Genomic DNA, 16962 nt, shown 5'->3' on the forward strand with positions numbered 1-16962 from the left:
CCCCCCGGCCCCCCCACCCCTGCGGGACCCCTCTCTGCTGGGGGACTGGGGGGGCTTCGACCTGGCTGCAACCCCCCTGAACCCCAAAAAACCCCCGGACCCCAAAAACCCCCCGGACCCCAAAAACCCCCCGGACCCCCGAGGCTCCTGTGAGGATGAGGAAGGTCCGTGGAATTCCAGGTTTTTTGGGGGGAATTTCGGGGCTCCCCCCTCCCTCAGCCCCCCCTTGTTGTCCCCACAGAGCCGGTGCCCCCCGATGTCACCTTTGGGGTGCGCTGGGAGCCCCCTGAGGGGGACGGGGACCCCCAAACTTCCCCTGAGGGGGACCCCAAAACCCTCCTGCTTTTCCTCTTCCTGCGGCACCGGGACCCCTTTGGGGGGTACGACGCAGGTAAGGGGGGGACCCCGATTTTGGGGTGTCCCCAAACCCTGGGGGTGTCCCCAAGTTCTGGGGGTGTCCCCAAACCCTGGGGGTGTCCCCGTGGCTCAAGAGGATCCCCAAATTTTAGGGCAGTCCCTGAGGTCTTGGGCTGTCCCCAAGTTCTGTGAGGTCTCCTCATAATTTTGGGGTTGTCCCTGTGGTTTTGGGGTGTCCCTCTGGGCTGTCTCTTTGTTTCAGGGGTGTCCCCAACATTTTGGGGGCGTCCCCACGATTTTGGGGTGCCCCCTCCAAACTCCCCATTCCAGCTCAGCTCCCGAGCTGCGCTGACCCCAAACTTTGGGGGTGACCCCAAGGTTTGGGGACATCCCCTTGTTTTTGGGGTTACCCCCGTGGTTCAGGGCTGTCTCCCCACTCTGGGGGGGTCCCCCAAAGTTCGGGGACCCCCCCAAAATGCGGGGTGCCCCCCAGGGATGCGCCGGCTGCTGCTGGCCCAGCTGGAGCCCACGCTGCGCCTCGGCCGCCCCGCGCTGGCCCGGGGGCTCCAGGCCCTCCTGCACCCCCTCCTGGGGGGGCTGCGCCGCCAGCACCAGGTGGGTGCGGGATTTTGGGGTCCCGCCCACCCCCCCAAATCCCCCGTGACCCGATGGGCCGAGGTCTCGCGGCGCCCGGGGCTGCCCCGCGGGGGTGAGGGGGAAACGGGGGGTGGGGGGTCCCCAAAACGCCCCCGGGCACTGAACCCCCCCTCCTGTGCCCCCCAGGGACCCCCCAAAAGCAGCGCCGGGGGCGGAGGGAGCAGCAGCAGGAGGAGGAGGAGGAGGAAGGGCACCGGAGCAACCAGGGCCAGGTGGGGTTTGGGGGTCCCTCCCTCCTCTGGGGACCCCCGGGACCCTCCCAGTAACCCCCGGGACCCCCCAACTGCAGGACCCCCACAAGTGGATGCTCTGAGGGACAGGACAGCCCCCTCCCAGTGCTCCCAGTTCACCCAGTCCTGGCTCATCCCAGTTACACCAGTTGGCCCCAGTTGCTTTCATGGGTTTCGTTTCCCCCAGTGAATTCTCCCAGTCCCAGTTCCCCCAGTCAGTCCCAGTTCCCCCAGTTAATGTTGATCCCAGTTCCCCCAACATGTCCCAGTTCATGGAGTCATTCCCACTTCCCCCAGTGCTCCCAGTTTCCCACGGTCAATCCCAGTTGTCCCAGTCATTCCTGGTTGGTTTCTCCTGTTCATCCCAGTCCATCCCAGTTTCTCCCAGTCCCCTCCAATTTCCCAGTCCATCCCAGTCCCCCTCCAGTTTCTCAGTCCCTCCCAGTTTCCCACTCCATCCCAGTTTCTCCCAGTCTCCCCCAGTCCTTCCCAGTTTCCCAGTCCATCCCAGTCCGCCACAGTTTCCCAGTCCGCTCCAGTCCCTCCCAGCTTCTCCCAATCCCTCCCAGTCTCCCCCAGCCCCTCCCAGTTTCTCCCAGTTCCTCCCAGCCCTCGGTGATCAAGCGCCGCTTCACGAGCGTCCTGGTGGTCTCGGGGCTGTCCCCGGCCCTGGTGTGGCTCTGGAAGGAGCTCACGGGGGTCAAGGTGAGCTCGGGGGGGTCCCCAAAATCTGAGGAGGGGTCTCCGAGCCCCCCCAGACCGCGCTGACCCCCCCTCGTTGCCCACTCCCCCCAGGCTGACACCCCCCTGCCCGCGCTGCTGGGGCTGCGCCTCGAGGGGCTGGTCCCGGCCACGCTGCTGCCTCTGCTGCTCACCATGGTGGGTCTGGGGGGCTGCGACCCCCAAAATCCCCCCCGGGGCACCCCAGGGGTCCCCAAAATCCCCCTGACCCCCAGGACCCCCCCCTGAATTACCCCAAAAATCCCCTAAAATACCCCAAAAATCCCCTAAAATACCCCAAAAATCCCCTAAAATACCCCAAAAATCCCCTAAAATACCCCAAAAATCCCCTAAAATACCCCAAAAATCCCCTAAAATACCCCAAAAATCCCCTAAAATACCCCAAAAATCCCCTAAAATACCCCAAAAATCCCCTAAAATACCCCAAAAATCCCCTAAAATACCCCAAAAATCCCCTAAAATACCCCAAAAATCCCCTAAAATACCCCAAAAATCCCCTAAAATACCCCAAAAATCCCCTAAAATACCCCAAAAATCCCCTAAAATACCCCAAAAATCCCCTAAAATACCCCAAAAATCCCCTAAAATACCCCAAAAATCCCCTAAAATACCCCAAAAATCCCCTAAAATACCCCAAAAATCCCCTAAAATACCCCAAAAATCCCCTAAAATACCCACCCTGTGCTGGTCTGCCCCCTCTTCTTTGGGGTCGGTGAGTGCAACCCTAAAATACCCCAAAAATATCCTTAAATACCCCCTCATACTGGCCTGCCCTTTGTTCCTTGAGGTTGGTGAGTGAAACCCTAAAATATCCCAGAAATACCCTAAAATAACCCCCTCTGTTCTGGTCTAACCCTTCTTCTTTGGGGTCGGTGAGTGCAACCCTAAAATACCACAAAAATACCTTAAAATACCCCCCCAGTGCTGGTCTGCCCCCTCTTTTTTGGGGTCAATGAGTGGAACCCTAAAATATCCCAAATATATCCCAAAAATCCACCCCAAAACCCCCCATGGTGGCCTGCCCCCTGTTCCTTGGGGTGGGTGAGTGGGATCCCAAAATCCTCCCAAAATCCCCCAAAACTGCTACTGACTCACCTCCCCTGCACACCTCGATGTCCCCTGATCCCCCCCAAAAACCCCAAACCCCAAAAAAACCCCAAATCCCCCCAAAAAACCCCAAATCCCCCCAAAAAACCCCAAATCCTGCTCCCCCAGCCCATTTCCACCACGTGATCGAGCAGCTCCGCTTCCGCCACGGCTCCGTCGGCAGCATCTTCATGGCAGCAGGTGAGGGGGGTTTGGGGGGCTCTGGGGGGAGTTTGGGGGGTCCTGGGGCGTCCTGAGGGAGTTTGGGGTGTCCAGGGTGAAGATTTGGGGGAAATCTGAAGTTCTCAGGGATGTCCAGAAGGAATTTGAGGTGTTTAGGGGAAGGATTTGGGGGGCGTGGGGGGAATTTGAGGTTTTCAGGGAAAGTCCAGGAGGAATTTGGGGTCTCCAGGGATGTCCAGAAAGAATTTGGGGTGTCCTGGAGGAATTTGAGGTGTCCAGGGGAAGGATTTGGGGTGTCCTGGGGAAGTTTGGGGTGCCCAGGATGGGGTTTTTGGGGCCAGGGTGGCATTTTTGGGGTGTCCAGGGTGGCTCTGAGCCTCTGCCAGGGGTGGGGGTGGATTTGGAGTGGGATTGACTGGGGTGGGTCTGGGATGTACTGGGTGGGACTGGGAGGGCTGGGATGGGAGTGGGGGGGACTGGGAATGGAGTGGGATGGGACTGGGGGAGACTGGGATGGGACTGGGGAGGACTGGGATGGGTTTAGAGGAATTTGGATGGATTGGGGGGGACTGGGATGGGTTTAGAGGAACTGGGGGAGAATGGAAAAGGCCTGGCAATGACCGCGATGGACTGGAAAGGGAACAGAAGGGACTGGGATGAACTGGGACAGCTCCGAGTGGGGCCCGGGGCAACGCCGAGGTCCTCCCAGCCGCCAGGGGGCGCTGTCACACGAGGCCACGCCCCTTCAAGCACCGCCCACCGCCCGTGTCCAGCGTCGCTTTATTCGCGCGCGGCTCCCGTACACCCGCGCCAGGCCACGCCCCCACAGCGAGGCCACGCCCCCACGCCCCTCCGGATCCCCCCGGGGCGGGGTGTCACACGAGGCCACGCCCCTTCAAGCACCGCCCACCGCCCGTGTCCAGCGTCGCTTTATTCGCGCGCGGCTCCCGTACACCCGCGCCAGGCCACGCCCCCACCGCGAGGCCACGCCCTTCCGGTTCCCCCCGGGGCGGGGTCGCGGTCCCGGGGGTCCCGGGGGTCGCGGGGGTCCCGCTCCCAGCAGGTCCCCATGTCCCGGTGGGCCCGGCCGAGGCAGGCGCTGCTGTCCTGGGGGTCCCGCTCAGGGCCGGTGTCACAATCCCAGTGCCTCAGGACGGTACAGGTGCCCCCGTCCCGGTGTCCCCGGTAACAGCGGCTGTCTCCATCCCGGTGTCCCCGGTCAGAGCAGGTGTCCCCATCCCGGTGTCCCCGGTGCCAGAAGCTGTCCCCGTCCCGCCGTCCCAGTCCCGAGCAGGTGTCACAATCCCGGTGTCCCCGGTGCCAGCGCTGTCCCCGTCCCGGTGTCCCCGGTGCCAGCGCTGTCCCCGTCCCGCCGTGCCCGTCCCAGCCCCGCCGCCGGCCCGGCTCGCTGCGTGCCGGTGCCCCGGGCGGCCGCGGCGGTCAGGGCGGGTTGTCGCCGTCGCGGGCGGGCTCGCGGTGGCCGCGGGCGGGCCCGCCGTGGCTGTGCGCCTTGCGGACGTGCCGGTACAGGTCCCCGGACTGCGTGTAGGAGCGCAGGCAGTGGCGGCACTCGTAGGGCCGCTCGCGGGTGTGCACGGTGGCGTGCCGCCGCAGCGTGTACGAGCACGAGAACGTCTTGCCGCACGTCGGGCACGTCGGGGCCTCCTCGGCGAACAGCCCGAAGCCGCCGCGGGGCTCCAGCGGCGCCAGGAACAGCGGCTCCCGCAGCGCCCCCAGCGCGGGGCCCAGCGCCGCCCCCTCCCCAAATCCTGCCGCGCGGGCCGGGGCAGGCATCGGGCTGCGGGGAAAATGGGGAATTAGTGCTCGGGGAATTCATCAGACTGCAGGGAATGGGGGAAAACGGGGGAAAAATGGGGAATTAGTGCTCGGGGAGCTCCATCGGGCTGCGGGGAAAATGGGGAATTAGTGCTCGGGGAATTCATCAGACTGCAGGGAATGGGGGAAAACGGGGGAAAAATGGGGAATTAGTGCTCGGGGAGCTCCATCGGGCTGCGGGGAAAATGGGGAATTAGTGCTCGGGGAATTCATCAGACTGCAGGGAATGGGGGAAAACGGGGGAAAAATGGGGAATTAGTGCTCGGGGAGCTCCATCGGGCTGCGGGGAAAATGGGGAATTAGTGCTCGGGGAATTCATCAGACTGCAGGGAATGGGGGAAAACGGGGGAAAAATGGGGAATTAGTGCTCGGGGAGCTCCATCGGGCTGCGGGGAAAATGGGGAATTAGTGCTCGGGGAATTCATCAGACTGCAGGGAATGGGGGAAAACGGGGGAAAAATGGGGAATTAGTGCTCGGGGAGCTCCATCGGGCTGCGGGGAAAATGGGGAATTAGTGCTCGGGGAATTCATCAGACTGCAGGGAATGGGGGAAAACGGGGGAAAAATGGGGAATTAGTGCTCGGGGAGCTCCATCGGGCTGCGGGGAAAATGGGGAATTAGTGCTCGGGGAATTCATCAGACTGCAGGGAATGGGGGAAAACGGGGGAAAAATGGGGAATTAGTGCTCGGGGAGCTCCATCGGGCTGCGGGGAAAATGGGGAATTAGTGCTCGGGGAATTCATCAGACTGCAGGGAATGGGGGAAAACGGGGGAAAAATGGGGAATTAGTGCTCGGGGAGCTCCATCGGGCTGCGGGGAAAATGGGGAATTAGTGCTCGGGGAATTCATCAGACTGCAGGGAATGGGGGAAAACGGGGGAAAAATGGGGAATTAGTGCTCGGGGAGCTCCATCGGGCTGCGGGGAAAATGGGGAATTAGTGCTCGGGGAATTCATCAGACTGCAGGGAATGGGGGAAAACGGGGGAAAAATGGGGAATTAGTGCTCGGGGAGCTCCATCGGGCTGCGGGGAAAATGGGGAATTAGTGCTCGGGGAATTCATCAGACTGCAGGGAATGGGGGAAAACGGGGGAAAAATGGGGAATTAGTGCTCGGGGAGCTCCATCGGGCTGCGGGGAAAATGGGGAATTAGTGCTCGGGGAATTCATCAGACTGCAGGGAATGGGGGAAAACGGGGGAAAAATGGGGAATTAGTGCTCGGGGAGCTCCATCGGGCTGCGGGGAAAATGGGGAATTAGTGCTCGGGGAATTCATCAGACTGCAGGGAATGGGGGAAAACGGGGGAAAAATGGGGAATTAGTGCTCGGGGAGCTCCATCGGGCTGCGGGGAAAATGGGGAAAAATGGGGAATTAGGGCTCGGGGAGCTGCATCGGGCTGGGGGGAAAATGGGGAATTAGTGCTATGAGAGCTTCATCGGGCTGGGGGAAAAAATGGGGGAAAATAGGGAATTAGGGCTCGGGGAATTCATCAGACTGCAGGGAATGGGGGAAAACGGGGGGAAAATGGGGAATTAGTGCTCCGGGAACTCCATCGGGCTGGGGGAAAAATGGGGAAAATGGGGAAAAAATGGGGAATTAGTGCTATGGGAACTCCGTCGGGCTGGGGGAAAATGGGGAAAAAATGGGGAATTAGTGTTCAGGAACTCCATCGGGCTGGGGGAAAACGGGCAATTAGTGCTATGAGAGCTTCATCGGGCTGGGGGGAAAATGGGGAAAAATGGGGAATTAGTGCTCGGGGAGCTTCATCGGGCTGCGGGAAAACGGGAAAATGGGGGTTAGTGCTCCGGGAATCCATCGGGCCGGGGGAAAAAATGGGGAAAAAACAGGAAAAATGGGAAAAAAAGGGGGAAAAAACAGGAAAAATGGGGAGTCAGTGCTCTGGGAACTGCAGGGGGGGAAAAATGGGGGTAAATCGGGAAAAACGGGGATGGGAGCGGGGTCAGAGCCCGGGGAGCTCCAAAGGGGCGGGGGCGGTGGGGCTGGGGAGGGGGCACGGAGCGGTCTGGGGATCGGGGGGGCTGAGGGCACACACGGGAACCGGCCCAGTTCATCCCAGTCCGTCCCAGTTCATCCCAGTCCGTCCCAGTGGGCCCAGCTCAGCCAATCCCGGCTCGGCCCTGTCACCCATCGGGTCCCAGCCAATCCCAGCGTGGCCCCGCGGGTCCCGCTCGGCCCCAGTCCAGGCCGGTTGGCCCCGGTTGGCCCCGGTTGGTCCCAGTTTGTCCCAGTTTGTCCCAGTTCCCCCCCAGCGCCCCCGGCCCCGCTCACCACAAAGCCGCGGCCTGCCCACGCCCCGCCTCCCCGCGCTGATTGGCGGCCCCGGCGCGCCCGCTGCTCCGCTCTCATTGGTTAATCAGCCTGTCACTCAATGTGACCGGGCCGTGCAGGGTCAGAGGCGTTTGTTGACTGGTCGAAATTGCCGTCACTCAGAAATGCACGCTGTTGATTGGTTCTTGAGAAAAGGAAAACAGGAAAAATGGGGAGTCAGTGCTCTGGGAACTGCAGGGGGGGAAAAATGGGGGTAAATCGGGAAAAACGGGGATGGGAGCGGGGTCAGAGCCCGGGGAGCTCCAAAGGGGCGGGGGCGGTGGGGCTGGGGAGGGGGCACGGAGCGGTCTGGGGTTCGGGGGGGCTGCGGGCACACACGGGAACCGGCCCAGTTCATCCCAGTCCATCCCAGTCCGTCCCAGTGGGCCCAGCTCAGCCAATCCCGGCTCGGCCCTGTCACCCATCGGGTCCCAGCCAATCCCAGCTTGGCCCCGCGGGTCCCGCTCGGCCCCAGTCCAGGCCGGTTGGCCCCGGTTGGCCCCGGTTGGTCCCAGTTTGTCCCAGTTGGTCCCAGTTCCCCCCCAGCGCCCCCGGCCCCGCTCACCACAAAGCCGCGGCCTGCCCACGCCCCGCCTCCCCGCGCTGATTGGCGGCCCCGGCGCGCCCGCTGCTCCGCTCTCATTGGTTAGTCAGCCTGTCACTCAATGTGACCGGGCCGTGCAGGGTCAGAGGCGTTTGTTGACTGGTCGAAATTGCCGTCACTCAGAAATGCACGCTGTTGATTGGTTCTTGAGAAAAGGACGGGCCGCGGTCGCCAGGGCGGTGGTTGCTATGAGCGCGGAGGCGGGGCGTTGCTACGGAAGCCCTCGGGGGCGGGGCTACAGCTGAAAGCAGCATTCTCATTGGGCGCAGGGACGTGTCACTCAGCATTCCCGCGCTTTCATTGGGTTTCCGTCCTGCCCTCAGGGTTCGTTCCCGCCTCTTTCCCGAGCCGCGTTCTGATTGGGTTGCGCTGCCATCGCTCAGGTCTCGCACGCGAATCACAACACGAGGTGGGCGGAGCCTCCGTCTCCCCGGCAACCAGGTAAGGCGGGAACTCCTCGGGAGGGCGTGGTCGGGGCGGGGCGGAGGGCGTGGCTCCTCACAGCCAATGGGAGGCGGCGGCGTCGGGCCGGGGGCGGGGTCAAGGGTCAGGCCGGATCCAAGATGGCGGCGGCGCTGGGGCGGTGAGCGCGCGCCAGGGGCCCGACCCCCCCCGACCCCCCCGTGGGACCCCCCGGGGTCATCCCGAGAGCCCCCCGTGACCCCCTGTGCCCCCCCCGTGTCCCCCCCAGGCGGCAGCGGCGGATCCAGCCCGGGAGCTCCCCGTACCGGGCACTGCTGGGCTCGCTGGAGCTGGGCCCCGACACGGCCAGGATCCAGCTGCTCAACGAGGCCACCCAGGTGAGGGGACACGGGGACACTGGGGGGACACAGGGGGACACACAGGGACAGGATCCAGCTGCTCAACGAGGCCACCCAGGTGAGGGGACACGGGGACACTGGGGGGACACAGGGGGACACACAGGGACAGGATCCAGCTGCTCAACGAGGCCACCCAGGTGAGGGGACACGGGGACACTGGGGGGACACAGGGGGACACACAGGGACAGGATCCAGCTGCTCAACGAGGCCACCCAGGTGAGGGGACACGGGGACACTGGGGGGACACAGGGGGACACACAGGGACAGGATCCAGCTGCTCAACGAGGCCACCCAGGTGAGGGGACACGGGGACACTGGGGGGACACAGGGGGACACACAGGGACAGGATCCAGCTGCTCAACGAGGCCACCCAGGTGAGGGGACACTGAGGACATTGGGGGGACACTCGGGGTCACAGGGGTCATACAGGGACAGGATCCAGCTGCTGAACGAGGCCACCCAGGTGAGGGGACATGGGGGGACACTGGGGACACTCGGGGTCACAGGGGGACAGGATCGAGCTGCTGAACGAGGCCACCCAGGTGAGGGGACACGGGGACACCAGGGGGACACTGGGGGTCCCTCTGTGCAGGTGCCACTGCTGCTGGAGGTGTGGGGGTTCCCAGGTGTCACTGTCCCCTGCCCCAGTGTCACTGTCCCCGTGTCCCCTGGCCCAGGTGTCCCTGTCCCCAGTGCAGGTGTCCCTGTCCCTGTCCCCACAGGTGCCGCTGCTGCTGGAGGTCTGGGGGCTCACTGGCAATGTCACTGTCCCTGTCCCTGTCCCCACAGGTGCCACTGCTGCTGGAGGTCTGGGGGCTCACTGGCAATGTCACTCGGCTGCGCATCCAGGAGCTGGCCCCGCTGCGACCCCGGTACCAGGTGCCCGACGTGCTGCTGGGGGAGCTGCCCGCTGAGAGGTGAGGGGACAGGGGACAGGGGACAGGGGACACTGCCACCTGTGAGAGGTGAGGGGACAGGGGACACTGCCACCCTCTGATTGCTGCTGGGGGAGCCACCTGCAGAGAGGTGAGGGGACATGGGGACAGGGGACACAGGGATAGGGACACTGCCACTCCCTGATGGCCGCTGTCCCCAGGCTGGAGGTGACAGGTCACGATGAGGGCACCCTGGAGCTGTCCCAAGGTGGCTGTCACAGCACCCTGGGGTGCCCTGGCATGGTGACACTCCCTCAAACCTCACTGTCCCCAGGCTGGAGGTGACAGGCTGTGACAAGGGCACCCTGGAGCTGTCCCTAGGGCCACTGGGGTGGCTGTCACAGCACTTTAGGGTGTCCTGGCATGGTGACACCCCCTCAGACATCACTGTCCCCTGTCCTAGGGTGGCTGTCACAGCACCCTGGGATGGTGACACCCCCTGATGGTCACTGTCCCCAGTGCAGGTGTCACTGTCCCCGTGTCCCCTGCCCCAGTGTCACTGTCCCTGTGTCCCCTGGCCCAGGTGTCCCTGTCCCCAGTGCAGGTGTCCCTGTCCCTGTCCCCACAGGTGCCGCTGCTGCTGGAGGTCTGGGGGCTCACTGGCAATGTCACTGTCCCTGTCCCTGTCCCCACAGGTGCCACTGCTGCTGGAGGTCTGGGGGCTCACTGGCAATGTCCCTGTCCCTGTCCCCAGTGCAGGTGTCACTGTCCCTGTCCCCACAGGTGCCACTGCTGCTGGAGGTCTGGGGGCTCACTGGCAATGTCACTGTCCCTGTCCCTGTCCCCACAGGTGCCACTGCTGCTGGAGGTCTGGGGGCTCACTGGCAATGTCCCTGTCCCTGTCCCCAGTGCAGGTGTCACTGTCCTGTCCCCACAGGTGCCACTGCTGCTGGAGGTCTGGGGGCTCACTGGCAATGTCACTGTCCCTGTCCCCAGTGCAGGTGTCACTGTCCCTGTCCCTGTCCCCACAGGTGCCACTGCTGCTGGAGGTCTGGGGGCTCACTGGCAATGTCACTGGGGTCACACAGGGCCAGGATCCAGCTGCTCAACGAGGCCACCCAGGTGAGGGGACACGGGGACACCGGGGGGACACTGGGGGGACACTGGGGTCACAGTGGGGACAGCAGTCACAGGATCCAGCTGCTGAACGAGGCCACCCAGGTGAGGGGACATGGGGGGACACTGGGGACATTGGGGGACACAGGGGGGACAGCAGTCACAGGATCCAGCTGCTGAACGAGGCCACCCAGGTGAGGGGACACGGGGACACTGGGGGGACACTGGGGACACACAGGGACAGGATCCAGCTGGTCAACGAGGCCACCCAGGTGAGGGGACACTGGGGACATTGGGGGGACACTGGGGGTCCCTCTGTGCAGGTGCCACTGCTGCTGGAGGTGACAGGCCGTGACGAGGGCACGCTGGAGCTGTCCCTGGGGCCATGGGGGTGGCTGTCACACACTTTGGGATGCCCTGGGATGGTGACACCCCTGCTGTCCCCAGGCTGGAGGTGACAGGCCGTGACGAGGGCACGCTGGAGCTGTCCCTGGGCCCCGGGGGCCACCGGCTGCTGGTGACGGAGCGGCCGTTCCGCCTGGACCTGCTGCGGCACCGGGAGCTGCTCTGCAGCGTCAACGCCCGCGGCCTCCTCGTCTTCGAGCACCAGCGGCGCCGCCGGGACTCGTGAGTGACCACAGAACCCCAAAACACCCTCAAAAAACCTTCAGGAGCTGTCAAAACCTTCAAAAAACCCTTTAAAACCCTCAAAAATCCTCAAAACCCTTCAAAAAACGCTCAAAAACCTTCAAAAAAGCCTTTAAAACCCTCAAAAATCCTCAAAACCCTTCAAAAAACGCTCAAAAACCTTCAAAAAAGCCTTTAAAACCCTCAAAAAACTCTCCAAAGCCCCCCAAAACCCTTAGAAAAGTTTCAAAGAACTCTCAAAAAACTCTCAAAGCACTCCCCAAAAAAACCCTTAAAAAACCCTCAAGAATCTTAAAAAAACTTTCAACCTGTGCAAAAAACCTCAAAATGCCCCCAAAAACACATTACAAAATCCCCGAAAAATCTCTTAGCAAACTCTCAAAAACTCCCCAAAAACCCTTAAAACACCCCCCAAAAAATCCTCGAAGAACTCTCAAAAAAACCTTTGAAAACCCCACAAAAACCCTCAAAAAATCCTCAAAGTACCCCCCAAAAAACCATTGAAGAACCCTCAAAAAAAACCCCCTTTAAAACCCTCAAACCCCCCCCCCAAAAAATTCATTAACCCCCCCCAGAAAAGCCCACCATTGAAGAACCCTCAAAAAAAACCCCCTTTAAAACCCTCAAACCCCCCCCCAAAAAATTCATCAACCCCCCCCAGAAAAGCCCCCAAGCCCCCCCCGGCCGTTGGTGGCAGCGGGAGCGGGGCCGGCGGCGCTCGGCGTGGGGAGGGGGCGTCCCCCAAAGCACAGAGGGGGTCGGGGGTCGCCCCCCGAGCTGAGGGGGGGTCCCCGCGGGCCGGGGGGGCCGCGCTGACTCTCTGTGTTTCTGTTTTGGTGCCCCCCACCCCCAGTCTGGCGGATAAAGTTAGTTCTGTGTGGGATAAGATCAAGAGCCTTTTCCGTAGGTAAATCCATGGAATCGTCTCTGCGCCCCCCAAACCCCCCCCGGGACCCCCCCTCAAAAAGGGACCCCCCCCCCTCGTCACGGTGGGAGGGGGTAGGAGAAGCGGGGGGGCTTCAAATCCACCCAAAGAAAGGGAGCAGGAGCAGTTTGGGGGGGTTGCTGTGGCCCCCAAAATTGGGGAGGGGGCCAGAGCAGCCAAGGGGGGGTTTGAGCCCCCCCAAATTTAAGGGTCAGGTGTAGCCAGGGGGGGTCCAGGTCCCCCCAAAATTCGGGGTCCTGGGGGTGCCCCCTGTCCCTGTGGCCCCCCCGCCCCCCTCTTTGGGGCACCCCAGGACCCCAAATTCCCACAGGGACCCCCCCAAGGACCCCCTGGGCGAGGAGGGGGCGGCGCAGGAGGGGCCCGAGGACGGCGCTGGCAGCACCCAGAGCGAGAAGGTGACAAGGACAGGGGGGACACTGGGGTGGGACACCCCAAATTAACCCCCCCCTTTTTTTGGGGAGGGGTCCCCCCATTGCTGAGTGGGTTTGTGCCCCCCCAGCCCGCGGAGCCCCCGGCAGAGCCCGAGGAGGAGCCGGGGACGTGGGAGGAGACGTTCAAGACGCACACGGACAGCAAACCCTACGGTGGGGACACCTGGGGACACTTGGGGACGCTGGGGGGGACACGGGGGACACCCTGTGACCCCCCCCACCCGTGACCTCCCCCCAGGACCCACCTCGGTGGGGTTGGATTTCTCCCTGCCCGGGTTTGAGCACGTGTACGGCATCCCCGAGCACGCCGAGAGCCTGCGGCTGCGGCCCACCGAGTGAGCCACGGGGACTCTGGGGACACTGGGGACACTGGGGACACCACGGGGACACTGGGGACATTCTGGGGACAGTGGGGACACTCTGGGGACACTGGAAACACTACAGGGACTGTGGGGACACTGGGAACACCATGGGGACTGTGGGGACACTGGGGATACCACGGGGACACTGGGGACATTCTGGGGACACTGGGAACACTACAGGGACTGTGGGGACACTGGGGACACCATGGGGACATTGGGGACACCATGGGGACATTGGGGACACCATGGGGACATTGGGGATTGGGGACATCGGGGACACCCAGGGGACACCGGGGGGATTGGGGACACCAGGGACATTGGGACATCCTGTTCTACCTGGGGCTGGGATACTACAGACTGAAGGTGGGACATGGGGCTGGGGACACCACAGGGATGTTGGGGACACCATGGGGGCATTGGGGACAGCACAGGGACATTGCAGACACTGTGGGGACATTGGGGACACCACAGGGACGTTGGGGTGACACTTGAGACATGGAGGGACACAGGAATTGGGGGGACAGGAGCAGGATGAGGGGTGATGGTGGCACTGAGGGGGCGGTGTCACCGTGGGAGGACAGGAGCGCTGTCAGTGACAGCAGTGACAGTGACAGCAGTGACAGTGACAGTGACAGCAGTGACAGCAACAGCGATGCTGTGTGCGGGTGGCTTCGTGGGGTGACAGTGACATTCTGGGGGTGTCCCCGAGCCTGTCCCTGATGTCCCCAGGGGGGGTGACTGTACTGGCTGTACACCCCTGGGACAATGTCCCTGTCCCCTGGCCGTGTCCCTGAGTGTCCCCAAGGGGTGTGACTGTACCACCTGCACACCCTTGGGACAATGTCCCTGTCCCTGGCCGTGTCCCTGAGTGTCCCCGTTGTCCCCAAGGGGGATGACTGTACCAGCTGTACACCCCTGTGGGGCTGTCCCTGTCCCTGGCCGTGTCCCTGAGTGTCCCCGTGTCCCCAGGGCGGGTGACTGTACCACCTGTACACCCCTGGGACAATGTCCCTGTCCCCTGGCCGTGTCCCTGAGTGTCCCCGTGTCCCCAGGGCGGGTGACTGTACCACCTGTACACCCCTGGGACAATGTCCCTGTCCCCTGGCCGTGTCCCTGAGTGTCCCCGTGTCCCCAGGGTCAAATCCACCCAAAGAAAGGGAGCAGGAGCAGTTTGGGGGGGTTGCTGTGGCCCCCAAAATTGGGGAGGGGGCCAGAGCAGCCAAGGGGGGGTTTGAGCCCCCCCAAATTTAAGGGTCAGGTGTAGCCAGGGGGGGTCCAGGTCCCCCCAAAATTCGGGGTCCTGGGGGTGCCCCCTGTCCCTGTGGCCCCCCCGCCCCCCTCTTTGGGGCACCCCAGGACCCCAAATTCCCACAGGGACCCCCCCAAGGACCCCCTGGGCGAGGAGGGGGCGGCGCAGGAGGGGCCCGAGGACGGCGCTGGCAGCACCCAGAGCGAGAAGGTGACAAGGACAGGGGGGACACTGGGGTGGGACACCCCAAATTAACCCCCCCCTTTTTTTGGGGAGGGGTCCCCCCATTGCTGAGTGGGTTTGTGCCCCCCCAGCCCGCGGAGCCCCCGGCAGAGCCCGAGGAGGAGCCGGGGACGTGGGAGGAGACGTTCAAGACGCACACGGACAGCAAACCCTACGGTGGGGACACCTGGGGACACTTGGGGACGCTGGGGGGGACACGGGGGACACCCTGTGACCCCCCCCACCCGTGACCTCCCCCCAGGACCCACCTCGGTGGGGTTGGATTTCTCCCTGCCCGGGTTTGAGCACGTGTACGGCATCCCCGAGCACGCCGAGAGCCTGCGGCTGCGGCCCACCGAGTGAGCCACGGGGACTCTGGGGACACTGGGGACACCATGGGGACACTGGGGACACTGGGGACATTCTGGGGACAGTGGGGACACCACAGGGACTGTGGGGACACTGGGGACACCATGGGGACACTGGGGACATTCTGGGGACACTGGGGACATTCTGGGGACAGTGGGGACACTCTGGGGACACTGGGGACACCACGGGGACACTGGGGACATTCTGGGGACACTGGGAACACTACAGGGACTGTGGGGACACTGGGGACACCATGGGGACACTGGGGACATTCTGGGGACACTGGGGACATTCTGGGGACAGTGGGGACACTCTGGGGACATTCTGGGGACAGTGGGGACACTCTGGGGACACTGGGGACACCACGGGGACACTGGGGACATTCTGGGGACACTGGGAACACTACAGGGACTGTGGGGACACTGGGGACACCATGGGGACATTGGGGACACCATGGGGACATTGGGGACACCATGGGGACATTGGGGACACCACGGGGACAGTGGGGACTCTGAGGACACCATGGGGATGTTTGGGACATTCTGGGGACACCACAGGGACACTGAGGACACCATGGGGACACTGGGGACACCACGGGGACACTGGGGACACCACGGGAGCATTGGGGACACTCTGGGGACACTGGGGACACCACAGGGACTGTGGGGACACTGGGAACACCATGGGGACTGTGGGGACACCACGGGGACACTGGGGACACCACGGGGATGTTGGGGACACTGCAGAGACCCTGGGGACACCACAGGGATGTTGGGGACACCATGGGGGCATTGGGGACAGCACAGGGACATTGCAGACACTGTGGGGACATTGGGGACACCACAGGGACGTTGGGGTGACACTTGAGACATGGAGGGACACAGGAATTGGGGGGACAGGAGCAGGATGAGGGGTGATGGTGGCACTGAGGGGGCGGTGTCACCGTGGGAGGACAGGAGCGCTGTCAGTGACAGCAGTGACAGTGACAGCAGTGACAGCAGTGACAGCGATGCTGTGTGGGAGTGGCTTCGTGGGGTGACAGTGACATTCTGGGGGTGTCCCCGAGCCTGTCCCTGATGTCCCCGGGGGGGTGACAACAGCGATGCTGTGTGCGGGTGGCTTCGTGGGGTGACAGTGACATTCTGGGGGTGTCCCCGAGCCTGTCCCTGATGTCCCCAGGGGGGGTGACTGTACTGGCTGTACACCCCTGGGACAATGTCCCTGTCCCCTGGCCGTGTCCCTGAGTGTCCCCAAGGGGTGTGACTGTACCAGCTGTACAACCCTATGGGGCTGTCCCTGTCCCCTGGCCATGTCCCTGAGTGTCCCCAAGGGGTGTGACTGTACCACCTGTACACCCTTGGGACAATGTCCCTGTCCCATGGCCGTGTCCCTGAGTGTCCCCTTGTCCCCAAGGGGGATGACTGTACCAGCTGTACACCCCTGTGGGGCTGTCCCTGTCCCTGGCCGTGTCCCTGAGTGTCCCCGTGTCCCCAAGGGGTGTGACTGTACCACCTGCACACCCTTGGGACAATGTCCCTGTCCCTGGCCGTGTCCCTGAGTGTCCCCGTGTCCCCAGGGGGGGTGACCCGTACCGCCTGTACACCCCTGGGACAATGTCCCTGTCCCCTGGCCGTGTCCCTGAGTGTCCCCGTGTCCCCAGGGGGGGTGACCCGTACCGCCTGTACAACCTGGACGTGTTCCAGTACGAGGTGTTCACGCCCATGGCTCTGTACGGCTCCGTGCCGCTGCTGCTCGCCCACCGGCCCCGCCTCAGCCTCGGCCTCTTCTGGCTCAACGCCGCCGAGACCTGGGTGGACATCGGCTCCAACACGGCCGGCAAGGTCCGGCTGGGGGGTTTGGGGGGTCCTGGGGGGGGTTTGGGGGGCCAGCCCCCTGCCCCCCC

The 16962-nt window shown here is 63.3% G+C and overlaps 2 protein-coding genes across 2 annotated transcripts in view; one reads left to right on the forward strand and one right to left on the reverse strand.

The window, feature by feature from the left end:
• Positions 1-4153: 4153 nt before the first annotated feature.
• Positions 4154-5051, reverse strand: LOC120504955 (zinc finger and BTB domain-containing protein 3-like). Its single transcript, XM_039714941.1, has 2 exons — positions 4627-5051; positions 4154-4594 (listed from the first exon to the last, which is right to left on the reverse strand). Exon 1 carries the CDS (start codon positions 5046-5048, stop codon positions 4695-4697), a length of 354 nt encoding a protein of 117 aa, XP_039570875.1. The 5' UTR covers positions 5049-5051; the 3' UTR covers positions 4154-4594; positions 4627-4694.
• Positions 5052-8714: 3663 nt separating this feature from the next.
• GANAB (glucosidase II alpha subunit) overlaps positions 8715-16962 on the forward strand; it is a 23285-nt gene continuing 15037 nt past the window's right edge. Inside the window, exons 1-12 of the mRNA XM_039714944.1 lie at positions 8715-8820; positions 9564-9758; positions 11280-11459; positions 12334-12387; positions 12737-12821; positions 12926-13010; positions 13096-13192; positions 14108-14117; positions 14484-14678; positions 14783-14867; positions 14953-15049; positions 16720-16900. Coding sequence (XP_039570878.1) covers positions 9601-9758; positions 11280-11459; positions 12334-12387; positions 12737-12821; positions 12926-13010; positions 13096-13192; positions 14108-14117; positions 14484-14678; positions 14783-14867; positions 14953-15049; positions 16720-16900 — 1227 coding nt within the window. The 5' untranslated portion in view covers positions 8715-8820; positions 9564-9600. The remainder of the gene's footprint in view (positions 8821-9563; positions 9759-11279; positions 11460-12333; positions 12388-12736; positions 12822-12925; positions 13011-13095; positions 13193-14107; positions 14118-14483; positions 14679-14782; positions 14868-14952; positions 15050-16719; positions 16901-16962) is intronic.

The sequence above is a fragment of the Passer montanus genome, unplaced genomic scaffold (assembly GCF_014805655.1).
Source record: "Passer montanus isolate IOZ18808 unplaced genomic scaffold, ASM1480565v1 scaffold316, whole genome shotgun sequence".
NCBI lineage: Eukaryota > Metazoa > Chordata > Aves > Passeriformes > Passeridae > Passer > Passer montanus.